Source organism: Opisthocomus hoazin, chromosome 9, assembly GCF_030867145.1.
Source record: "Opisthocomus hoazin isolate bOpiHoa1 chromosome 9, bOpiHoa1.hap1, whole genome shotgun sequence".
NCBI lineage: Eukaryota > Metazoa > Chordata > Aves > Opisthocomiformes > Opisthocomidae > Opisthocomus > Opisthocomus hoazin.
Genome location: NC_134422.1, coordinates 25,247,395 through 25,273,771, shown reverse-complemented (window position 1 = coordinate 25,273,771; position 26,377 = coordinate 25,247,395). Strand labels below are relative to the sequence as shown.

Here is a 26,377-nt window from a genome sequence, read left to right as displayed (position 1 = left end):
TGTTGTTGTTGTCAGCTCTGTTTTCTTTTGGCTAATTTATCTTTGGCAATTCAGTTTGCCGCAGTCTTTCTGCTGCTCATGTAAGTTCAGCACTTTTCAGAGGAATATTCCCTGCTTTGGTGACGTTGTGAACTTTTTGGTACCTTGTCCATATAGTCCATGTTCATTTTATGCCGTGCCCTTCACCTCTGGCTATGGTTCCTGCTGCACCACGAAGGTCTGCTATGATCTGGTGTACAGTGGAGGCACTGTGGCGGAGCTCGCATCTTGGCTTCACATATCACTTGGCTCAAGGCTTTTAAGTTTTCAACGCCTCATTTCTCCATTTGAGAGGGTATTTTCTTTCCCATATTGTCTCACATCCCTGTTCTGTACTGAAGTTTAGAGTCTCTTAAAAATGGCCCAGACAAACTGAAAGTTGTACCCCATCTCTCAGACTACCCCCAGTCACAGCTCCTGAGCAGGAATCGGTTGTAATGTGCTGGTTTTGTGATGTATAGTGTCTGCCTGGTTTGAAGCTTCTAGCCAGTGTTGGAGTAGTAAATAGTGAAATTATAATGCAATCAGTTGATAATTAAATCGTATATATGTGTACATAGCATACATTGCAGTCTCCTCCCCTGTTCCCTCCCCTGTCAAAAGGATACATATCTTCTGTCTTATGCAGGTTCTACTGGGATGCCTTTTTTGCTCTATTGCTTTCAGAAAATGCTAGTTAGAAATATATCTTCAAGTTGGTTGGCCTCTTCTTTTGTATGCTTTTGAAATACGTATTTATAAGTTTCTGTGTTTGAAGAAACAACTTTTTTCCTGTATTTCATCAATAAGCACAAAAGTTATTCAGCTGTAGATACTATGGATGCTTTATAAATGTGCTTTCAAAATAGCACACAATAGCCTTATATTTTTGTTTAATCTCATAATTGTTTTCATCAAAACATTTATGAATTATTCAAACACAGAAACAACTGACAGCAATAAATGTTATCTGGCCCAGTTTTCCTCTTCCTTCTCCCTCTTTTATACTTGATGTAGCTCAGCTGAGTTTAGTTCCTCCTGATTTGATAGGTGCTAGGAAGAGAATCAGGCTAACTTTTTCTTTTATGACTTGAGGTGAGTAAGTGACCTCTAACAGTTTCAGTAATCAACTGATACCTGTCCCACCTACTGCTGCAGTTGCACAAAGAAATTGTGTTCTAGAAAAACAGAATATAATAACAGCAAAGCTATCAATCATTATTGATCAGCTGTTAGTAGCCAAAAAAATTCTAACAGTGCATATTGCATATGCAGGAACCATTTCATTTTGCATTATGATGCTTTTTTATTGTCAAGGAATACAGCTTTGAGGAAAAATCATGTTAGAGACCAGGGTGAGTATATTGGTGAATCTCACTGTTTGCGAAAAAGTGATGAGTGATTACTAGAAGATCAGAGGTACAATACATCGAGGAAACAACTTCAGTAAGTAGCAAATTATGTAATAGCATTAAGTAAGTTAAGTAAACCTGCATTCTAAGGTTGGGATTAACAGTGGCTTAAGGCAAAGCACATCTGGCAAAATCTCTCTGCAACAGAAATCTTACTGTAGTTATTTTTAATCTGAGGGAAATTTAAAAAAAATTTTTTTTTAGTATAAAATTTGAGACCTTGAACAAGAACCTATAGAGTGTACATTAAAAAAAAAAAAACCAAAGCAGGAACAACAATTTTTCCACTGTGCTCTCCAAAAAACCTTTTTGCACTTTCTATGGGTTTTCACTTGATATCTTCCACTGAGGTTTCCTTGATATACTAAATTGAAATATGCATGTTGTCTTAGTAAGATAAATTAACAGCAAGTTGCTTTTAATGTTAGAAAACCTGTACAAGCAAAAGAGAAATGTGACAGCCATGAGTAATTTAAAACCTTATAGGAAAAGCTCCTGTAAGTGAAACAAAAATGAACATGTTTGAGCATTATGCTGTGGCAGTTCTCTCTCCATAGTATGCATTATTGCAGTGGAATTTCTGTTACAGCTCTGATGTTGTTCTACTTCTAAATTTACCAGAAAAACAATGTCATATATGACCTAAAATGAAAATGTTATGTATATGCAGAGCAAAATTTGCATGCACATTTTGAAATTTGGTGAGCAGGTGCTGGTGAGGGTTGATACCTTAGAAGAATTAAAACACAGTTCTGCTTTAAATGCCCTCAGTAGCATGAAGTCAACACTGTAAAATTAACTCTTGGGAGTTCTTCAAAATTTTTGGTAAAGAAACATAAATATTTGCTTAACATGAAACTGTGAAAGTCAGTAACATTGCTGCTAATAAGATTTCCAGAAGGTGTTTATTCCAGGCATGTTGATGTAGGTTTCCAAATACTGCTGTCATTTAAAGAGAACATATCAGGCTTTTACTACTTTCCCATGTGTATATAGACCTCAACTGTGTTTTAATCCCTAACCACAGTGAGTCTTTTCCCAGGAAGTGCCGAGGTTTCATAAGGCAGAAAAAGCAGTAAAACACTGCCCGAAGCATTGGTATTGATTCTGATTCAATCATCAAATCAGTTCCAGGGAGTTATATCAAGTTTAACTGGAGTAGGGCATGCAAGCATAGTACTAAAACCAGGTAATACAAGAGCTTCTTTTCAGAACCAAACAGCTGATTTTCAAATGATCTATCACTGATCAAGTACATGAAGAGTGATCGTGTTAAGTGATCTTACTGCATATTAATAGCATACATGGTGCTTCATCAGCTGACATTTGTTCTGAGTTTGAGATGGTGAAAATCAGCTGTTAAAAGCTGTTAAAATAAGACATTCAGACAAAAGAGGACTTTTCTTACTATTTTGTTAGATTTATTTGTGAAACACGCCGTTACAGGTACCAAGGGCTGATAACACTTTCAGTCTCCGTTGTTTTGAGCAGCTGTTACCTGCTGCAGTAGCATTTCTCTCTCTCTCACTTGCGTTGTCCCCGGCAGTGCTCATGATCCACGGGAAAGTGCCATTGCCCTGCTCCTCTCTGCCTGCTGTTTGCAGCACACTATTTGCACAACATTGTTTGCCTCTTGGACAAGGAAATCTGGGCAGTGATGCAGGTAAACAGTCTTCAGTCTCAGTTGAGAGAGACTGCTGGGAGGCTGTTGTCAGTGATACAGCACCAGCTCTGATTTTTTTTACTTGTTCCCCATTAGACAGAGTGAGTTGAGGGTTGTGTCTGTGTTGGTGTGGGGTAGACACGTTCCAGTTCCAGGTCTGGGATTTGTTTTCTGTTCTGAAGGATGCCAGCCAGCCAATGCTGCCCCTCCAAATGGCACAGGAAAACTATCTGTAGTGACTGTACTCTGCCACCTTTCCCAGCTGTATCAGACAACAAGGACTTTTTGTCTCTGCTTTTACTTTTGATCACTAATGCATTTGATTTTATTTGTGCATATTGTGTTCTTGTAAACTACTGCTAAGGTTTTGGGGGTGATGCTATTTGTCAGGCAGGTACTCTGGGAAGATGGCAAGTTCCACAATTCCCTGGCCATCCTCAGAAATGTTGTTGCCAATAAATAATAAGCCCCCTGCCAAATTTGCTGCTTTCAGGAGCTGGAGGCCTTCAGGGATAACTGTGTAGAAGAGGTTTTGGCTGCACGCAAGACTTGTGTTTCTTTGACAAGGAAATGGGCCAAAAGAGGATCTGTGGAATAATTTGTTTTCTTTCACATGACCACAGCACGATTAGGAGACATTCCTGATTGCAAGACTGCTTATATTTCTGTGGCTTTTTATGGAGTGTCAAGACTCTATTCTTAAGTGTTGGTTGAGAGTTTTCAAAGGTAGCGCTGAAATTCTGGCACCTAATTTTAAGCAAGACTTCTACCTTCTGGCCACAGAGCACATTAAGACACTTTTTCTCCAAGGGAAGATTAAGTCCAAGTGACCTTCAGGCACATGCACAGAACTTAAGATTTCCTTGAGATTTCCCAGCTCAGCATATGAAGATGCTTGAAACTAATGAGGACACAAGTAGCCCCGAGGGGCGTTAACTTTGTGCTCTGGTTGCAGCTACACATTTTAAATAATGCCTTTGTCTAGATACTCTTCTCATCATCAAATAGCCTGTGAAAGGGGTGAATAGCTACTGTACAATTCTGTATGTGGACTGTAAAATCCATCTTCTTAGATGGTAAGAAAGTGCGGATGGGCTCTCAGTCCTTCACTTCTTCCTTTTGTTTCACCAGTGAATGCTGCATACAGAGTAAGTGGCTGAGTCTGAAGCCTGTCTCCCTCATGCTATGACACCTAATTCAACTCCTCAGTCCTTTATTACTAGCCACATTTGCTCTACCATTTAATCCGTTTTCCCACGTTGTTATCCACTCTGCCCCACTGGCAACCAAAGGGACTTGACAGACCGATTGCTTTTCAGACACCTTGGAATAAAAAAGTCTTTTATCCATAGTCCTGCTGCTTGCAAACAAATGCACAATGGACACAATGAGACTGTTTGACATGTCAGAGGTCTATTTCTTTTCTTGGAAAAACATCTAATGTTCCCCTGTTTAAACCAAAAGAGAACATACATTATCTGTGTCCTGCTTTCTGTTTCTTAAACAAAAACCAGCTGGTGCTAGTGCTTGCCTTTAGGAAGACACCATCAGGAAGTTGAAATATCAAATCTTGGCTCTACTTAGTTGCCACGGTGATGTATAATTAACCAGGCTGCAGTAATGTTACAGAAAATAAACATGACGAAATACTCTTGCTAATGGAAAAATTTAAACCACAGTTTTAAGTAAGACTGACGGGGCTGAAGATTACGTTTTAATTGCTCATTTGCAATTGGACATGTATGTTTGCATTTATATTGTAATTTCATCAAAATAGTATCATTGTGTGGTCAGAAAGAAATCTAAATTAGTGTGAAAGAAATAAAACAGGATTCTGAGACACATTATTGATGGTGCAGTCTTTGTAAGAGACTGGCATTTCATTGATTTGTGGGGATTTGGAGTGGGTTTTTTGCTCTTTGTTGCTAATAGGATTCTCTTTGAAAAACAAGACATTTCCCCACAATTTATCCAATAAGAAACTGATAGAGAGTAAAAGGTTTGATCTGGAAGAAATGGGAAATCGGATAAAGGCAAACCATTCAAAGTTCACCTCTTGCAGCTGATATGCAAGCACCTTTTCCAAGTGCCTATGACACTGATGCAGAGTAATTTATTTGTCTAAATACCTTTCTTTAAGTGGTAATTGTTAAACTATCCTGATGTATTTTAAACTGAGAAAGTCAAATGTACCTTTGGAAGGCCACACATGCCAGAAGAAGCTGATGTGCAGTTCCCCAGATCCATGCAGGAGGAAGTTTCACTCTGTGAGGTTTACGAGAGAGGTGAGTTTAGGCATGGGGTGCTGTTACAGAATTAAAACCGTGGAACATTGTCTGTGAGATACTTGTGTGGTGAAATGTGGGTCAGGAGCAGTAGAATAAGGATTATGTACTTTTGGGAATCCTATTCCTTGTAGTATCTCTCTAAGACACGGTTTACGTGCAGATATACAACGTAGGGGCTGCTCAGTAAAACATAGCTGGGGTAGAACCATGCATCTGTTGACCCTGATGAGAAGAGGATTAATCCTTTAAGAACTTTTGTTCCTTCTCTGCATTTGGCCATCTTGTTCTTCAGAACTTTGGTTTAGACTCTGAAGGATGTTACTAAAATCAAGACACCGTATGTACTTAGTGATAGGCCCTGAGAAGCTTTTCTGTACTTTATCTTGTCTTGATAAGATTAGCGTAATACTTTCTCTTCCAGAAAGCTAAGAGGAATAAGTGACCTTCAGCTTGTTTAAAACTCTGCTATAAGTACTGTCAGAGCATATGTTACTGGTTAGAGCAGCAGTTCACCTGCTACATCTCTTAATAAAAATAATTTCATCGCATATTGTCATCTAAGGGCTGTTATTCTTCACCTTCAAACTTCTTTGGTTCTCCTGTCGAATTTTAACATCGTAATGCTTGTATGTGCTCCCCGTGCATTATTCCCACTGAGTTGAGCAGAAGACAGTGAAGGTTGCTCCCTTTGGCGCTGCAAAGTGCTGAGCACTCTTGGCTGGGAGCGGAGGGTATGCAAGGAGCACGTCTCATGGTCAAAGCACGTTTGTTGCACTCTATGCTGAGTGGAAAGATACTCTGAAGAAGGAGCCTGGACGTGTTCCTACCCCTTCTGCTGTAACCTAGGACATTATCCTTCTACTTTCTGAATGACTTGCGTTCGCTCAGGCTTGCATCTTGTGGTGAAATTAGCATTGGGTGAAAAGGTATTTCTTTCTGTCATTTTGTAATTTCTTCTTTTTCAGTTTGATTCAGGGAACTGTTAGTTTGTGTGGCATGTTTTATGTGTGCATAGAAATACCAGTTCATTTCCAGTAAAATGCCCAGCTAGCTCCCACACATCACGTCCTCTTTTCTTACTGAGCAGGAGGCAGATTCCTGAGGGCCCCCTCACCTTTGAGCGTTGTGTAGAAATAGCAGCTCCTGAAGTTACAGTCACTGTCACATTATTGGTAGGGGGATGGGAAGGTTTGGCACTTTGATTCAGAACACAAGAAAAAAAAATACATCTCAGACCGAGTGGGTTTGCCTATATTTGCAAGAAGAGTGCAATATTTCACCTGAGGCAAGATCTAATATTACGCTTTCCCCCATTTGGCAAGGCCCCACTGAAAAGGAGCCACTTCAGCAAAGCACCAGTGTTCATTTTGGTTCTTAACATCTCATATGAAGCATTTGATTGTAGAACAAAAGCAATCCATCCTTTTGGATTTAGTTTTTGGTGTTTATTTGGCAGATCTGACCTCACAAGGGGGCCCAACACCCTGAGCAGCCACCCTTGCTGCTGCATGACTGAGGGGTAACACTGGCGTGAGCTGTGGAAGCAGCTTCTTGCCTCCATCTTCTCCCCGGGAAATGCATTGCTTGTTGCCAAGTGCAAACGTTGGTCTGTTTTGACGCGTTTAGATTGCTTCCAGGCAGAAAATTGTTGCCGATGCAAAGTACAGTTTTTGAAAATCTGGTAATATTCAGGTAAAATTGGCATTCTTATGGTTGCTAAGGGGCTGTATCGAAATCCTATTCCACCTCGACTGCGGAATTGCTAGCGTTAGATAGCTTACGCGTTCTGTATCCTGTGTATTACAAAGATTTGCTTGAAGCTCAGGACTTAACAAGCACAACACAGTAGGACTGTTGTACAAAGCTTGAAGAGTTAGTCCTTGGCCTTTGGCCAGGAATAAAGAATGCTTGCCCTTGTGCCATTTTGTCCTGTGCTGCTCCAGTTCTGGCAGCGGTTCTGCTTCAGTGTAATTGTTGGCACCGAAGCCCGGCTGAACCCTGACCGGCCTCTTCCTGCAAGCAGGCAGGGGCGCGGAGGTCCGAGACAGCGTCAAAACTCTGTATTGATCAACTGTAATAGAGGACTCTATTATGAGAACTCTTCATATCAGAGCTAAGCACATTGACTGCAGCGATGCAGTAGTAAAGTACTAAAAAAAGCCGTAAAGAGTGTGAAGTAGTTTTCAGTTTTTCCATGGGATAATTGAGAGGGCTAAAAGAATAAAAGAACACGCAGCTCCTTCTGGACAGTCACTGTTTTGGCTATCTATCTGCAGTTGTTGTTGATCTCTCCTTCCTCTCTGTGCTATGTAGCAGTTGGGTGTTTCGTTCTTGCCTGGACCAGACACAGAGCATAGTCACAGCTTTAAGTGATAAAGTGTTTTTATTGTTTGCAAAGGCTTGCTTACTCTTCTTTATTCTGCTTACTGATCTTTAAAAAAAACACTTTCCCATTTCATTGAGGCAGATTTGGAAGTCAAACCAGAAACTTCAGACTCTACTACGATGGAAAGCACTTTGTTGGGGAGAAACGTTTTGAGTCCATCCATGACCTGGTGACAGATGGATTGATTACTCTTTATATTGAAACGAAGGCAGCTGAATACATTGCCAAGATGACAATAAATCCAATTTATGAACACATAGGATATACAACTTTAAACAGAGAGCCAGCACACAAAAAACACATGCCAACCCTGAGAGATGAACATGATGGCAAAGAGTCTACAGGAGAGGATGAGGTAGCAGAAAAGAGGGTAAGCAATTGTTAACCCACACTCTTTTTTCTGTTAGACTTTTTATTTTGTACTTTTAACCCTCCCCTTCTACTACAGAGTGCTAAAGGTATCTGTAGATATTTAGTCTACGTATTTATTTCCAGCATTACATTAATAGTAATATTTAAACTGATTATAGGTTTTTTTACTGGTAATTTTTGCATATTGCAAATTTCTTTGATTTGGAGGTTAGTTATTTATCATTGTGAGGTTCCTTTCTTCGGGTATTTTCACAGTTATAGATGTTTCCATTAAGCCATTTCTTTATTTCAAACAGGCTAAGAATATTTAATCTTACAATTGTTTACAGTGTCTAAGACAACTGCCCTTTGGTCAAAAATTACGTTTCTTAATATATTCGGCCTTCCCCAAACAAATGCATTCCATAATCTATTCAGCAGGTTGCATACAATGACAGTAAAGTTGTCCACATTATAAATAAGCCTGTTCATTAAGATGATAAAATGTTAAAACATTTCACTTGGCTAAGTTCAGCCTGTCAGAAGCTGGCAGAGCTATTTTTGGCCTCAGCCAGACTTATGAAGAAGGATGGCTCTCTTCAGAGAGTTGCAGTATCAGCTGAGAACTGACTGTGTCCTGGATTATAAAAGAAAAACGAACAGCAAAGAAATCTTGGAACTGGTGAAAACAGAAATATTACAGGAGGTTGGGAATGTATCAGGCAGACAAAGTAGCTGCCTAAAACTTCATTTGTGTGACAGAGACTAAACTTAAAAAGAAAACATAATGTAAATTCCGTCATGTTAAACTAAATGCTTTGTTTATGGAAAAGCTGGCGTATGAATGTCTTTTTAAAGTTTATTTCTGCATATGTGTAGGTGTTAATGCATGTATAGTAGTCTGATATGCTCCCCTATTTCACAGACTTCAGAGTGACATTAGGAGTATCTGATATGCTTATAGTGCTTAGAAGAAATGCTAACCTTAGCTGGGATCAGCTGTTTGTTTTTCCAGTCAGAAATAAGTCTGTGATTTCAGTTTTTATGGAGGTGGAGGAGAGGTCTCACTGACAGTTTCTAACATACGTGACTATTACAGTGAAGCTAAGCTCTGTGCAGAGTCCACAGAGAGAGGAGGCTCATAGCTTTGGTCCTTCAAATCCTTCTCCAGCAGAGTCTGTCATCCTACACTGAATTTGCTGAGAGATGAAGCACCCAACTTAGCTTAAAGTATGAACCTTCACTGTTATCACTTTGACAAAAGAAATACTGGTGGGGATATTGATGCTAGCTGGCCCCGTTAAATATCCAATTTCTTGCCTGTTAGGTACCAGTAGTGGAGGGGTGAGTTATCAGTTACAGTTCCTGACAGCCTTTGACTTGCAGCATGCTGTTTCAAAAGGATTTTTTTGCATGTTATTATAGAGAGTTCATTATAATGCAAAGCCTGAGTAAAAATCTGTAAGAGTTCTGGAAGTCACCGCTTTGGATTTCTTTGGTAGAGTTAACTCTTGCTGCATTTAGCAACTTTCAGGTGACAACAGAACTCTGTTCTGTCACATTTTTTAGACTGATGAAAAGGTTTTCATAGTGAAGGGATTTCAGTGATTATTATTGAAGAATGCTGGTTTTTCCATAGATTACATGGTGCTATGTCAGACTCATCAACCAAGTATGCCCATTGTTTTGAAACATTTTCCATCTGTGAGAAATATTTAATAGTTATTGAGCTATTTAATGAAAATCTGAGGTGAAAAACCTTTAGAGAGGTTAGTCATCCCACCCTGTTTGTCTGGAAGTTATAAGCAACTCGGGTGGCTTCATCTGCAACATAGCTGAACAGCAGTGGTGTTCGCTGGCCTGAAGCCCAGCTTTTGTGCCTTTTTTCTTTATTTGCCTTGGAACTGTATTGAAGTGGACACAATGAGGCATACAGACATCCCAGTACAGTTAAATGCGGAGATTTCAGTTTAACTTTCAAGTCATTATCCAGCTGGGATTACTACCCGTGGCTGCGCGGGGAAGGCACGGTGCGATCCCTGTTAGTGTGGAGTGGTGCAGAGGTGACATCTTTGCTGCTCTTGCATCTCTCGGGGCCTTTGCTGGGCGATGACACAGAGTCCCAAGTGCCCTTCACCCAGCAAATCGCCAAGGGGAAGAAGGCAGTCGGTCTCATGACCAGCACCCGATCCCAGCAGCAACCTCAGCATTTGGAGCAAGCTCCAGCATCCAGCTCAGACTTGCCAAATCCTTTCTCCCTCCTCTGAGTCCCAGGGCACGGGGAGCACGGGGAGGGGGACAGACGTGGAGGTGGCCGCGCCGCATGTCTCATGGCGGGTGGTGGCTGTGTGCTTCGTAGGAGCGATGGGGAGAGGAGACCTCGGAGGGCTTTCGCAAGTGCCTGCCGTCACTGTCTGCTTGCACACCCAGTGAAGCTGTCACCTTGACAGCCTGGGAGAACTGTTCCAGGTTCAGTGGGGTCGGTGTTAACTGACTGGCTAGAGGGCTGTACAGGCAGGTGACTGAATCACATCTGGTGGTTAACTTTGTAAAAAAAAAATTGAAATAATGGGATATATACCTGTTTGACAAATACTTTGCATTTAAAGCATGAGTACTGGATGACAGGAAATATTTCTCTGGCTTTTTTAAAAGCCTACATACTATAAAAAGTTAACAAGCTAGGAACACAGGAGAGATTACATCTCCACTTAAATGGAAGACTCAGTCTCTCTGCTAGTTTATGAGCTTTATTTGATAAAATAGTAATAATGAAATAAGAAAAATATACATATCCTCTATAAATTTCTCAGAAGGTCATTTTACCCATTTTGTGCAGGCTCCTGCTTCTTCCTGATATTTACTTGAAAACTTCAATTAATAATAATGTGGTATTTACCTTATTGCAAATCATTTAACCATGATATAAGGAAGACTTCTTATAGGACATTTATAAATAGGTCAAGTGATTTTTATTTCTCTTTTGTGGGAGGGATGGCAGAGTGATTCCACACACAGGCTCTTGACTGGCGAGCAGCTGGTGGGAATGTAGTTTCACATTCTGACATAAAATCGAGTGGAGGAAATTGGGCAGCCAGAGAGCACACCTCAAACTCGAGAATGAAATATTAAAGAGCACTTCACCTAGCCTTGCATTTGGTGTGGGGCAGTAGCAGGGGACACCGTAGATTTGTGTTAGATGCCTCCCAACATGCACTACTACTTTATTTGTTCCCCACTCTGCTCAGCAATTAATTTATAGTAGAAGAATTCAGCATGTGTTGGGTCACTTGTCATATGCAATACGTTAAAAATGAGCCTTAGTAAAGGGGAAGGATTTAAAGACTGTAAAAGATGAAAGGACAAAAATTATGCAGTTGTTAGGTGAGGACTGTAGGACACAAATAGCAATACTCCTAAGTCCTGCAAGAGACCATATTGCGATGTGATTTAAGATGCAGTTTTTAATAGGAAAAGCATGAGAATATAATCCACTGCACAGCATGTGCTTTGCTGATTATGAGAAGGAATATGACTGCTTACCATATACAAGTATATATTCAAAATTAAAATTCCTTGTTAATGATTTATGGTTTTCATAACCTGTGAAAGAGTTAATAGTCAGAGATAACTGGAGGAGTGACGACTGAAAACAGCAGAGTGCTTGTTGTGCTCGAATGCTCTGAATAGGTGTCTTAGCTGCTGTGCTAAAAAGGTAATGCTGGTTCCCAAAACAGTCTGCAGATTGTTCAGAACTCAATTGTACAGCCATCGTGGTCTGTGTGTTAAGAGAGGGCTAAGATTCATTTGAAAGAGGGCTTCCCATGTGGATTCAGTCTGTACAGCCTAGTGTGGAAATGAAAATAATACCCAGTATCACAAGATTTACTATTCCTCCCGTGCCTTGAATACTGATGCATCTCTGAACATGCTCCACTCTCAAAGGTAATTATGGCCTTGGAGCAGATGACTCCATTCAGTTAAATACCTTATAGAAATGATAACTCTCAGAAATTAATAAATACCTATATACATATATCAAACTCCTTCTTGAAAGCCCTGCAAAACATGATTTTTTTTTCATTTTGACGTGCTTTTGAGATATTAATATAAGAAGTTGTATGAGTGATTTATTCAAGATTTAATATTTGTTATGAGAAAATGAAATCATTAGTTATGAGTTATCTAGTCTTTCAGAATGAAATGCTGAGGTTTATGTTAGGATAGCAACTGGATCACATTTACTCATGTTTACTTTGCTGATAAGTGCTATTTACTCAAGAAACCTCAGCGGCTGCAAATGAATTAAAGACACCTTCTAGACTGTACTACATTCAGTTCGATTCCTATAGATGGAAAGAATGGAGAGGAGGTTTGTGGCAGTGGTCATCCAACAAAAGAACTCTGTTGTTCTATTTTTCATGACCTTAGTGGTGATACCTTTTTTTTCTCCATAGTGAAGAAGACTGATTGCAACCCTGTGCAAGGAGATCTGTAAATGTGTGTTGTTTTAGTAGGAAACATGCTTTTAAGCCTGCCTCCAAAGATAATCCAGATCACAAAGTTAATTGCAATCTCTGTGTACATTTCTAATGGATTCATAACAGCCTCCACACACAAAATCAAGGGTCATACTTATGGGTGTTTGCAGAGGGACCAGTCTCGCTTTCCAACCTTGAACTGACACCGATATTTTCGTTAATGACACTGCTACTTTTCTACTTTTGCTCTCAGTCAGATCTGTTAGGAAGATCTGCTTAAAACCTTCCTTCACCAAGGCTTATTTTATCTTCAGTGAAAGGACATCAGAAACTGCAGCTGAGGAAGTTACAGTAGGCTGTCATACAAGCATAAGCGCCCTTAGCAAGGTCTGTGATGGAGGAAGACAGCTTCAAACAACACTGTCTGGTGCCCAGTAATGCCAGTGCTGGAACTGATAGGAACTAAAAAAGATGACGTGGTCTTAATAATCAGGGAGGAAAATGTGTTTTGAGAGTGAAGCAATCTTGACGCTGGAAGTTGTTTGAAATATTTCCGTTTACTTGAATTAACTTATTTTATGAGAAAAGATGGGTGTATAATATATAAAACTCTAGACAAGCTGTAGCTATAGCAAGGGTGGCGATGAAGCAATGATATTTTTAAAAGTACAACTAATAAATATTTACCTTAAAGTACATTTAAAGACGCAGGAGACTGAGCATTGAAGAATCCCATGGGTTAACTTGAGGAGATTGTCAACTCTTTTCTCACAAGTGTTCCTTTCCAATCCCTGCGCGGGTGTCCATGACAATCACTCTGTAAGTTTAATGTAATTTATAAATAAAACATAACTCTGTGGATGGCAAAAACTTCTATTTATTTCTTCTGGGCTCAGCCCATCTTTCAGCAGAGACTTCAAAGCACAGACAAAGTTGTCAATAATGAGAAAGTTCCCAGCAGGATGAAAGACAAGCCTACTTTTTAGGTAGCTGCTCCAGCGTATCAGCAGTGTTGTGCTCTGCAGAGATTGCCCCAGCCCCAGTCGTCCTCTTCTTCCCTTTCTGTGCATTAGTGTTCATGGCGGTAGGGATCTACAGCCATATGTGCCATTATATGGCACATACAGTTCAAACTAAGGCTGCAGATGGTTATGATGCCTTTTTATAAGCATATATGTTTTTAACTTAACTATATGTTTACTAAGACCTGAGAAAGGAGAGCTAATTGCACATGCTGCCCCGTGTGTGGCCATGAGCACAAACAAAATTCTTTTCTCTACACTGCAGGGTGCTTTTTCTACTTATCATCACTGAGAGTAACCTAGCCCTTATTTATGTTCAGCGTGGCAGTAAAATTGATACACTAAAAAGATTATATAACCGATCTTGTTTTAAGATTCAGAGCTTCCAAATGAAGCATAAACTTTGCTAATTTAATCCTCCGGTCATAGAATATCTAGTTTTTTTCTTGTCAGTGTCGCATGTTTATAACATATAAATTAGCAAGCCAGACTTGTTTTTTAAGAGTCTCTAACTGGACCTGTAGCTCATCTCCAGTGCTAAACACAGTCACATAACTCTCCTGTTTTTCCTAGGCCAAAGTCTGTCTGTCTTCTCTCCTTGCCAACTCTGCTGGGTGCTCAACTGTGCTCTCTTAGTTCCTGCAGACTACAAATGGGGCATCCCAGCTGACTCCAGTTTGCCTGGTAGAACCCTGTCTCTGCCAGCATGCCTGTGCCTCCAAAGCACATTAATGGAATGCTTACACAACAGTGAGTGGGGTTAATGTGAAGTGGAAGTCGCGCGCTTGTGTTGGTAGCCCGATTGCGTGCTGCCGGTCTGGCATGACAAGGTTCAGAACAAACCAGGCTCCACAGACATCAGGTGGTGAGGAGTGGCTGAGGTCAGGCTGCATTACAAATGCACAGTGTGCTTCCCACCACCATGCTTTTGCTGGAGAGAGGCTTCCTCCATTTTGGAGGTGAGCGCAACTGAGGATCAGCATCCCACTGCAGCCTTCTCTCAAGGGTACAAGTCACTTCACTGCTCACTGAGATGACTTTTGACATTGCTTTCTGCTTTTCAACGTTAAGTGTGCCTCTTTCATGATCTGGCATGTGAGATGTGTACACAAAGATACAGTCTTCCAGACGTCCAGTGTCTAATTACACTGAGACAGGCAGCTGTCGTGTGAAATCGAGGAGTCTGGTCTCTGAGACCCCCAGGCCAGACCCTCAGCAAAAGTGTGGGGAGTAATTACCCTCAGCGTATGCCCTGTGCCTGACGGAGCCTTTGTAGTGTGAATAGTGTACATAACTGTTAAAAAGGCTGTAAAGCAGTACAGTTGCTGTGCAGTTAAATCCGAGGAATACTAGTTGTGCTGTTACTGATAAAACCTTTAGCAATCAATAAGCTATTATTCTTTTCCTGTGTCTCTCAAGTGTTGTGAGGTAAGTCAGCGTGAAGCCCTCACCAGCAGTTCTTTACAGGGTTTCTAATGCTTGGTGGTTTGGGTCTGATTACATTTTTAATGCCCTTCAAAAAACACCATATAGCCTTAGCTTCTATTACATATACTGGCAAAAGTTTCTTTGCTTTTTAACTGTGCTAGGCTAGCAAAAGAAGGATGGCAGGGCGGGAGGAAGGAATCTCCCTGCTCTCTTGAAGAGCCCAAGAGGATAGCTTTCTCTGGGTGCTCTTCAAGGGGAGAGAGAATTTTCCCATCCTGGTGGACCTTAGTAGATGGGACATGGAAATGGAGAGGCCCAGCTCAGGTCCTGATGAGCAATGGGGAGCTGTCATGACTTCAGTCCTGACACCCTGTTGGGCCTTACACTTGAGGTTTCCAAAAAAACTGTCTGGATGTATAGTGGGGAAGCCGCATAGCTATATATGAGGCAATTATAATTTTTTTTTTTTTTTTAAAAACAACCTGTGGTTTCCCTTGACTTTTTGTGCCTTGTCACAACTGAATAATCCATGCAGTGGCCACAGAAAGAGAAGGTGGGTCTCTGTCTGAGCAGTCTCTAAAGCAGGCGCGTGGTTGTCCTCTACTGCTTATGCAGAAAGCTTCCCGGACGGTGAAGGACTTGGTGGGTTGCTAACTGGCAGCTTCCTCATTTGTTGTTCTCCTTCCTTAGCTGTGTGAGTTTTGGGTCTTTTTTTTTTTAACTCCTCCTCCCATCTGGCATCTCCTAATTATTTTCTATTACTAATCACTTCTACAGGAAACAGACCGGACTGCTGAATTAAGAACCCTATAAAAGGATAATTTTGTTATTTACAAGTTTCTTACCTTACTTGGACTTTATAACGTGACACGGTATAGCTGGTGATAATCACCTTGGGCTACGGTTGTGTCTAATCTCATAAACTAGGCAGAGTCAGGTCTGGTGACTGGTTCAACATGAGAGGCCCAAGGAGAAGCCGGGGTTGCGGGAGGTGGGGCTGGCAGCACCTTGGTTGTGAACTAATACCCGACATCTTGCGTTTTATACCCTCTGCAACTCTATGTAGCCTGTGTAAACCTGTGCCAAGTCTGACTACCAAGGAGTTTCTCCACTGACTGACCTCTGTCATTATCTCCCTACTGTTTGCGGGGGCAGGAAGGAACTATTTAGATGGGAGGGGTGAAAGCATTTTACATTGGTCACTGTTTACGTACTTACAAGTACAAACACGTGTCATTTGGCTTCCGTACAAGATGGAAAGGACATGGGGCTGTGGCGGTCTGGTGTGTTGCCCCCCGTTCAGTTAGAGAATCCCCTGATAGGCAGGCACATCTGCTCCACTGATAACTGCCCATAAGGGGTTCCAACCTCTTAAGACCCATGAAGTGTGAAATGCTTGTTTTAAAAGTGGTAGCAGAAAAAGAAGTGGTTAGAAGTGCCTAAATGAAGTATTAGACTGTGAAAGAAAAAAAGAACAACCATTCGTCCTGTGGTTAATGCCGCAGAAGCTGATCTGTTCTAGTCCTTGTTGCTTTCCTTTTAATCTTTCACAAGAAAAAAAGATATTTTCAGATAAAACTTCTCGTGCTTAGTTTTAGTCTCTAGCTGGATGTTTTTCTTCTCTGAATTTGAACAAAGTAAGGAGAGCAGGTTTGTTACTAAGCTCAATAAACTGCTTGCTCTTATTACTTCAAACCTGTCACACTCATCATCAGCGAAGACAGCAACTCTTGACAGTTTTGCAAAGTCTTCCTTTGATCATTAACTTTTAAAACATTAAACTTTTCCATATTTAACCTATTTTCTGCATGGCATCAGCAGTTAGAAACAGTGTTGCTTCTGGCATTCACTGTTCCTACAATGATAATGTTTAAGCAAAGTAAGAATTATCACGCTGAAAAATCTGATTCTCAGTTGATGAGCAGTAGTTGCTCTAATCCTCCTCATCTTAATTAGGGTTAGTATCAATATTAGTATCGATATTCCTCACATCCATACAACTTCCAGGGTAACTACAGGGTGATGTGTTTCTAATAGTGAAGTTCATGTTATGATACATTTAGACTATATTGCATTTTAGTGGGCATTATTATTGCATTTGGTTAGAGCTAAATCAGTTTGAAAGGTGCTGGAGCGTGTCCAGAGAGGAGCAACAAGGCTGGTAAAGGGTCTAGAGAACAAGTCCTATGAGGAACGGCTGAGGGAACAGGGGTTGTTCAGTCTGGAGAAGAGAAGGCTGAAGGGAGACCTTACCACTCTCTACAACTACCTGAAAGGAGGTTGTAGTGAGGTGGGTGTTGGTCTCTTCTCCCAAGTAACAGGCAATAGGACAAGGGGAAATGGCCTCAAGTTGCATCAGGGGAGGTTTGGATTGGGTATTAGGAAAAATTTCTTTACTGAAAAGAGTGGTCAGGCACTGGAACAGGCTGCCCAGGGAAGTGGTGGAGTCACCATCCCTGGAGGTGTTCAGAAAACGTGTAGATGTGGCACTTCGGGACATGGTTTAGCAGGCATGGTGGTGTTAGGTCGACGATTGGACTTGATGATCTTAGAGGTCTTTTCCAATCTTAATGATTTTATGAGTCTATGATTCTATGAAATAGTTTGCCTAACGAACATTAGAGCTAGTATTACAAAGTATAGTGTCCTCTATTAAACCTTAGTCATATGTGTATGTGATTTAGTAAATTTTTTTACAATTTCCAATTTGTGAATTAGATTAGTAGCACTTAGAGGCGAGCAACTTTTCCAGGGAGAAGAGTGGAGGAATACTGTGAAAATATGAAAGGCTGTATTCCCAATTTCCATTTTTTATGTAATCGTGACATATTTTAAAAGCTCTATGCCTGATATCATGTGTCAAATAGTTCATTGGTTGAAGATTTCTGATTATTTTATACTGCTGGAAATGTCTTCAAGCATTTACCAAGATGAAGATGAAAGTGAATTACATTTGCATTCAGGCATTTCTGTGAATTGGCTGATGATTAGAGTAACGATGTGGTTAATACAAATGCACAAAAATTGCAAAAAGTATTGCGTGTTGTTAGCTTTCACAGAATTTGACGTGCTCAGTCTCTTAGGTGACAGCTGCTCCTTCACTCCAGCCTCCAAGCCCTTGCTCTGCAGCCTGGTGCCTGCAAGCCGCCAGTCACCTTTGTCATACGCTGGAGCTCGCGAGGCAGGCTGGCTGTGCAGCAGGCTGAAAATGCTGAGAGCTTCCTGGGTAATTGTTTTTAGCGGCCTGATGGGTTAATTCTCTTGGGCTATTTTTGTTGCTGAAAATTCAAACCACCTCAGTGTTAGAAAGCTGAAGAGCAGTGTCACTTGAAGTGCTAGTTGGTGGTGGCAGTAGAAATAAAAAACTGCCCTGTAAGATGAGATGGAAATCGTGAGTGAGTATGAAGAATGCTGTTGTGCTGGATAAACATTTTGTTCATTGCCAATAATTTTGTTCATTGCCAATGAATTTAAGAAATGGAACTATACCCCAGACTTAGTCTTTTAGCTTCAATGTGCCCTATACTCAAAATAAGAGCTTCTGTCGAAAGATCATACACGTCTGAAATCCCAAATGTCCGATCTCTTGAGTTACTGATTGGGACCTAGGACTAGTGTATTTCAATTGAAAATAGGTATCAATTAAACATTATGTTGCAATAAACCACAGACTAGCCGGGAGAAAAACAAACAAAAAAAACCCCGAAGTCCCTTCTGTGTGACAGAAGTTGTATAACCTGTCCACGTGCCAATGCCTGCCTCACCCCCAAAACGTGAATAATCTGCGTGGCCCAAATTTATGATGGGGAGTTGCATTGTCAGCCCCATTTTGAATTATTCAAAATGATTCAGTTTTCAAATCAAGATATTATTGAAGTTTGTTTCAGAGATGCTGGCTTTGACCATTTGAGACAATGGTTTTTTGAGTGCCTGTGTCAGGTAAGAATTTTTAACAGTTATAGCTTCCTCTAGGGAAGTGGGATGCTTCCTGCCCTTATATGAAAATGTTCATGAGAGAGGCATTTTAAAATGTTAATTAGGAAACTAAGAGGGAATAAATAGGAAAGATGAACCATATGTGGAAAAGGAGAAATGAGAAAATTGGAATGCTGGTCAACAGGATGTGAAACGAGCGTTTTCTGAGAATGTGATCTGAGATTAGAAGATTTCCTGGGTGGCAATAAACTGATAATTTGATAATAACTGATAATTTGACTTTGGGAGCAGAGTGTAATTCCACTGCCAGTTCCACTCTGGTTTCATTCATTGCAGGTGTCAGATCAGTCCTGATTTAAATAGAGGTTTATGCAAGGATAGTGAGAGCCTACATGACAGACTTACTGGAAAGATGATCAGCCTACCTCCTTTTCTGAGTCTGCATAATTGCATCATAGAAAATGAATGTAGAGCTTGACCCACAGCACTGGTGCAGCTGTCCCCATGGACACACATGCACCTAGAAGACTGGTAATCGGGATCTGCAAGGAGTGCTGATGGACACTGGGGCTTACCCCAGTTTGTAATTTTTCTGCAGGGAGGTGGTCCATAGGCAGGTTTTCACCATTCTAACGTCTGCAACAATGTTGCGTGTCCATGTCACAGCTCTAGAATTCCTTCAGGTTAAAAATTGTTTTCACCTTGATTCATGGGGTTGCATTAAGTGATAATTAAGGAAGAATTAGGAGACTTTGCACTCTTAGTCTTATTTATGCTAAATAAGTATGATTATGAACTGAAAGAATGTTGCAGAAAGAAACTGTGACAGCACATGTATCATAGCAACATAGCTTATTCAGGAAGAAGTGGATGGATTCAAAACAGAGGATATGCCAAAGGAGCAGGTGTAGTCTGAAATACAAAGAGTGTTTAGAAATTAATGAGCTGCAGTTTTCAATTATAACATACATTGAATTACTTTAAATTGAATTACTGTGTAGAACAAAAAAGGCTAATATTAGACACGTTGAACTGTCAGACAAGACTAATGTGAAATGAATATTATACATCAGGTAAGAAAATATTAATGAGACATAAAAAGAAATTTCCATACCGCTTGCCCATGTTATATCAGTAGCCAAAGCTCCCATTCCATGAGGGATAAATGAAGAAACCTAATAAATATAATGATAGAAAGACCTTGTGGATTACATGATTTTCATTATCCCTAAGTGTATGCTTTTTCAGTTACAAAAAGATAGAGAGGTTTATTGTAAAAACTGCTTTTATCAATGTGATTCTTCAATGGATATCATAAAGGAAGTGTTGTGAATTACTTATTTCATAAAGTTTGGCCACTATCAACATTTCCTTGCTAGGAGACAAGTAAGGTTCCTCATCATAGGGTATGGTTAAGCTTTTTGATGTGCCTTCTGGTTTGGGTTTTTTTTTAAATTAATTTTGTTTTCTTTTTCCTTTTATTTGAGGAAATCTGTAAAACAGTATGGGTCAGATGAGAAATACACTATCACCGGTCCCTAGTAGTTTCAGAAGATTACTCTAGCAGCCTCTTTTCTCGTATGATACTTAGATGTGGTATATTAGTAACAAAGACCATTTGTCGAAAGAGTAGCATTCACGCAGCTGACAATATGCATTACATTTTGGCTGTTACCACTCCTATAGAGCACATTGTCTTGTGGCATTTCTAAATGACTTTTAAGGTCTTTTTGGAAGAAAGTCTGCCTTGACTTGTCACAAGTCAAGAGGCTTTTGCTGGAACAAGCCCTTGCTGCAATGAACGCCCGCTGTGTCTTGGTCACAGCAGCACAGCTCCCTGCAGGCCAGCACGCAGACACGCTGCAGACCAGGGAAAGGAAGAAGATGCAATGCTGTTAGCTGAAACATAAAATGCTGGCTAAATGGGAGCAGGGTGGAGCAGCTGCTGAGGAGCAGCCTCTGCGTGTTTCTAGCCAGCGCAAGGGTTGCTCCCTTCAGCAGACCTCATTGCTCCATCGACTCCTCTTCCCACAGGTCTCAGAGCTTCAAGACAGACCTCTCTAGCCCTGATTTAGCAATGTGTAATGGTGTAATGGTTGACTTAAACTATGTGAGTAGTCCTCCCAGTCTCTCTCCTCCCGCCTTTCCCCAGCAGAGGAATACCTGGCAGAGGCAGATGCTGTAACTCCCTGCGTAGCTTACCACCTCTATGGCCTTAGGCTCCTGGCAAGAGGAGAGGAAGACAGGATGGACCAAAACCAAAGCCATGAAGGATGGAAGGGTGGATGGAAAGGACTGAGAGCAAAGCTGTAGAGGACAGGCTTCATCTGAAGGGTTACTGGAGACACATTCTGGTGTTTTGTGGTGCTTCTCTGCTTGCTCATGAACTGTCTTGCATGCTTTGCCTGGGGAGCAGCGATGCTGCCAGTCCTCTGAGGCAGGGAGGTGGTACCTTCTGTGCTCTGCCAGCTCCTGGTCCCCTTCTGTACCTCCCAAGTTTGGCTGGGGTTGGCACCCTTTTAAGGCAGCTTGGGAGGAACAAAAGAGGTTGTGGTAACGAGCTGCTGTAAAGCCAAGGAGAGAATTGTGAGACTCGTGCCTCAGCTTGAACGCATGGTCATGAGGAACTGCTTTCCTCAACGCAGTTGGAGTTAGGAGTGAAAAGAGCTCGTTTCTTAGCTTTCTGGGTAGCTTTTATCATGGTGTTTGATTGGCATACCCTGCCTCAGTGTCACACAGCTTGGTAGCAGCTCTGCTTTTGTCATGCAGTCATATCGTGCCCCTTGCAAGCATACTGGTTCGTAGCCTCTGAGTTTAAGGGAAAGGCTGGAACAGTTTGTTACTTTTAACGGAGGCAGCCGGGCCGGTGGGGACGTCCTGCATTGATGTCTGTAGGGAAGATAAAGCCCTGTGGCTTGAGCCGGCTCAGGACTGAGCCAGGACAAGGCAGGAGCCCCGGGAAGGGGACGGGACTGCACCATTTTGCCCAGAGCACGACCCTGTGAGGAAGGATGTGATTATTCATACAGCATAAATGAAGTCGTAGCTATTGCTTGTAAAACCCAGCATAGCACCATTACTGACTGCAACATCCACGTCCCTGCCTGTGCGTGTTCTCACGTGCCCACATGCAGCCCTGCAGTGGTATTTGTACCTATGGAGTGCAGAGGAAATCCACCGCATTGGCTCCCCTCCTGCAGTGCACACAGCGGGCCAGCTGCTGACCTCTCTAAAAGCTAAGTCACTTGATGTTACCAAAGTCCTCCAGAGCCAGAACAAAAGCAGAACTTCTTACTGCAGGTACTGTGAGATTTTTATTTTATTTTGCCATGGCTAGATCCAAAATAGCCCCCTCACTAAGAAAAGAAATGTGGTGTTTGCCACTGAAAAGCGCCTTGCTTTTCTGCCACTATCCAGAACAGCAAATGTTAATTGTTTTTGTCTTGTCAGTTATTGAAAGAGAGGAATCGTCACAGTGGATGCTTTTTGCCAGTGTGCAGTTTCGACTTGTCATTTCCAAAGGCCCATACTGGTAACTGCCAGGAGCAAATCTGACAGCTGACCTAGATCCGAATCGGCTTCAGTGACCAGTAGGTTACAGGGCTAAAGCTACAGAAAAAAAGACTTTTCTGTTGGCTTCCCCTAAGATCTCTCTGCTTTTTTATGAGTATGGTCCCTTGTTACAAAAACAAGGGTGCTTCACGGTATTTCTGGTAAGCACATCAGTGCGAACATAAAATCTTCCCAAATAATGCTAATACACTCTGATTGTATTGCACAGTACAGTACCAGATTAACTCACTTTTTATGCAGTAATTTCTAGCAGCAATATTGGGCAACATTTTTCCATAACTTAAACTTTAGTTTAGATTATTTATTTTTTTAAATTTAACAATCATACTTTAAACCAAGCCAACACTTTGGCTGAGTTTGTTTAATTAAGGTTTTAATTAAAACATTTTTTAAAAAAACTTCTTTTTAAATTCTAGATATAAAAATCTTTATTACCTGCTGTGGAAATCACATACGCTTTTATCAGAAATAAAAATTCAAAAATATAAATAGCCATTTCTGTAGATTTTGCAATAAGTATTTCAGGGGGGAGGGGGTCTGATTTAATTGGAAGCCAGTCCATTTGGAAAATTTGGTTATAGAAAACAGAAGTTTTCTCAGCAGTAAGTTTCCATCATTCAACTATGTGTTAAACCCCAACTCCCCTGTGGGTAGCTGGGGACTCAAAGCAGGGTTGTGTGTTGGCTGAGGATCCCTGTATGCTTTGAGCATTGTGTGAGCCTGATGCTGTCCATGTGCCAGGTCAATGTGGCTGTGTTGGAATGGCAGTAGCAGAAGTCTTACCCTGGTGGCTGAGACTGCATGATGTCCTTCCCATCCAGCTCCTGAAATGGCAACTTGCAGGCTGAACTTTTCTTTGAATAGCATTCCTGCCCTCTGCTCACACCACATATCTCTGGGCAGAGGCTATGTTTGGCATCAGCGCGGCTACAAGTGAAGAAAATTAAAATACCTTATCACTGATTTTTAAAAAAAACTAAAATTTTGGGCTCCCCTTCCCCCCTTGGAACAATTCTGTGAAAGATATGACTGGGAAAATTATATTTAGCATGGAACAAGCCTCCACCAAGAACTGCATTGAGGAGATTGGGCTCAGTTTCACAATCTGACTGATTAGCTTTTGAAAAGAGTGTACTGAGCCCATAAAATACTCTTATAAAGTGTTTAGGCAAGGAAGGATTTTCTGAGCATATACATTTGGCTAAGTTAGCTCTACAGTGAAACAGAACACAACAAAATATACAGCAGCTAACTGCATAGCAACCCAAATATCTTGTTTCTTGAGATATGTACAATAGGCCATCATTTTTGATTTTTTAAAAAATGTGTGCAATATAACTGCTGGTTATTATTATTATTAAAATACATTCCTTAGAGGGAAAGGATCGTATTATATATGTAGTCTGAAACAATAAAGGCATGTTTAGTCATAACAACATGAAAATACCATATGAGAATGAAAAGCCTGCAGCGCATTCCCGAGACTGAAGAAAACACGATACTGTGTGTGAGAGAGGAGCCAGGTGATCATGAAACTGAACACTACATCGTATTGGAAATGCACGTGGACTTCAGGAGGTCTGATCAAGTCTAAGCTGGGCATTTTAGGACTTGTGAGCTTAACCTAACTCTTGAATTTTCTGGTTTGTTTTTTTTTGTTTTTTCCCCCTGAAATGATTTTGGTTTATTACTCAACAAATGGGAAATGCATTGATTTGCCTTTTAAGCAAGGTAATTTGTCCCATGTTGACTGAATTGTGTGACTGGATTAAACTTACACAATGTGTCTTTCAGAGAGTGACTAATTGGAATTTACTGCAAGCCACGGATGTCTTTAAAATCAATTCAGTGGAGTCTTCATAATAAGACTTACTGATTGTGAGATTAGTGCCAGAAAACGCGCATACATTATCCAGCTAACGCTGAGAGCAAATAGTGCTCTAGAAAACAGCTGTTTCTCCCGCACCCTGAAGGACTGCTCCAGGGGCAAGTAAGGGAAGCGGAGTCCCAGTAGGACCTAGGCTGAACCAGTCTTATGGTTGAGGTTTTAGAACGAGTGAGAACATTGGAAATAGCAGGTTACAGTCTTTTTTTTATTTTTTCTTTAGTCGGTATGTACAATGTAGAACCTCTAAACAGATGTCTTGGTTTAAAGGTTGTTGTGTTGCTGGGTTTGGTGTTTTAGTGCTTGTTTAATTCACTAAAATGTACATGACTGAGAGGCTGCTCTGGTTGCGTGCTCTAGTGGGAGGTTGCTCGGCTATTACTTCCAGTCATTCCATTTTCAGATCACCTCAATCCTGTGAAATCACATCCTTAAATTAAATTTTAAAAATACAGCCCTGCAGTTTCCTTCCTCCTGGTGTCTGCACGGCATATTGCTCCCTACACATGCAATGACTGCAACTGTCTGTCACAAACAATAAAAAAATAAAATCCAGACGTTACTTAGAAAAGTCAAAGGGAGAAAGCTTTCCTCCTGATTTCTGCCTCTCCCTCATCCAGTCTGTAGCAGACAGTATCTGATAATTGTCCCCATTAAGGGAGAGTTCAGACAGGGCAAGTTGGAGAGCAGGCATTGGATCAAGAGCCAGCCAAGGATGTGAGAAGAAGAGCAGGACCTGCAGGCTTGCGGGCTGGGAACAGAGACAGCACAGAGCCCCTGGAGCAGGAAAGCGCGTTGGGAGAGAGCAGCATCCTGCAGGGTTTGAGCTGAACCCCCAGGTCCGTGACTTCATTTGTTTGCTCTCAGGGATGGTGGGTCATCTCTGCAGCGATAAGGGCTACCTGGGGACCTGGCTCACTCTCTCTTACTTTATTATCTCACCTACTGGTAAGCTAAAGATCTAGACCTGCCCGATGACCCAAACTGTGGTCAGGGAGGTGTGTACAACAGATTTGATTCTTCATTTTTGTTTTCAAAAGAAAGGAAGAGGGCAGTGTTAAGAAGAGCACTAGCTTGCAATTCCAAGCTCCCAAACTTAGGCAATGGCAGAAGAATGGGCGTACGCGTTACAGAATTATGTAATCTGAAAGCACTTTTATGAATTTTAGTTACAACACTGCTTTATGTTGGGGAAATATATGTAAGAAATAGATAACAAATATTGATTTTTCATAATTTTTCACTTGCTAGCTTTGTGGCTTTAACTTTCTTTCAAACTAGGTTTCTGGTATGCACAACTATAGCGCATATAGCACATGTGAAGGGCTGTGAGTGTAGGTGAGCTCAGTATTCCTATATTAGTAAACAGCAAAATGCTTTGCACTGAACAATGGGAAGCTGATGTATGGAAAACCAATAAGCAGTCTGAGTTAGATTACTGTAACACAAAGTAATGTTAGAATTAAAATTCATAATCTTATAACTGCTTTCCAGACTATAACGTGTTTTCCTAATTACAGCCATGAGATAGGACCTTTCCCCGTTGGGTAGTTTTGCTTACCTTTTTATTGGCATTCTTAAGATTTAATTTTCCAGGATCCAGAGATCGGTTTCTACTAATGTGACTCTAAAGTGCAATTGAAAATAAATCAGTTTTTCAGAATTAGGAAAAAGGAAGCTGACAATTAAGGAATAAGTATGTCAAAAAACAAATATGCACTCAACCAGCGATTGAAAGGAAAATTCAAAATGCTTTATCTCGCTTCCTAAGTGGGATTATACAAAAACTAAAAAGGGTTGGTTCTGACAGGAAATGTACTTTTGAAAATCATTGGGTTATTTATTTGCAACAAATTCAATTTTCAAAGAGTTTGTTCCCTAATATGAAGTTTTAGTGATGTGTTTTTTCCCTTTAAAAAAAAAGAGGAATTTTG

The 26,377-nt window shown here is 40.9% G+C and overlaps 1 protein-coding gene across 2 annotated transcripts in view; it reads left to right on the top strand.

Moving 5' to 3' along the window:
- Positions 1-26,377, top strand: part of CHN1 (chimerin 1) — a 106,600-nt gene that overhangs the window by 46,343 nt on the left and 33,880 nt on the right. For both annotated transcript variants that reach the window (XM_075429758.1, XM_075429759.1), the window contains exon 6: positions 7,849-8,137. In XM_075429758.1, the coding sequence (XP_075285873.1) occupies positions 7,849-8,137 (289 nt within the window). The remainder of the gene's footprint in view (positions 1-7,848; positions 8,138-26,377) is intronic.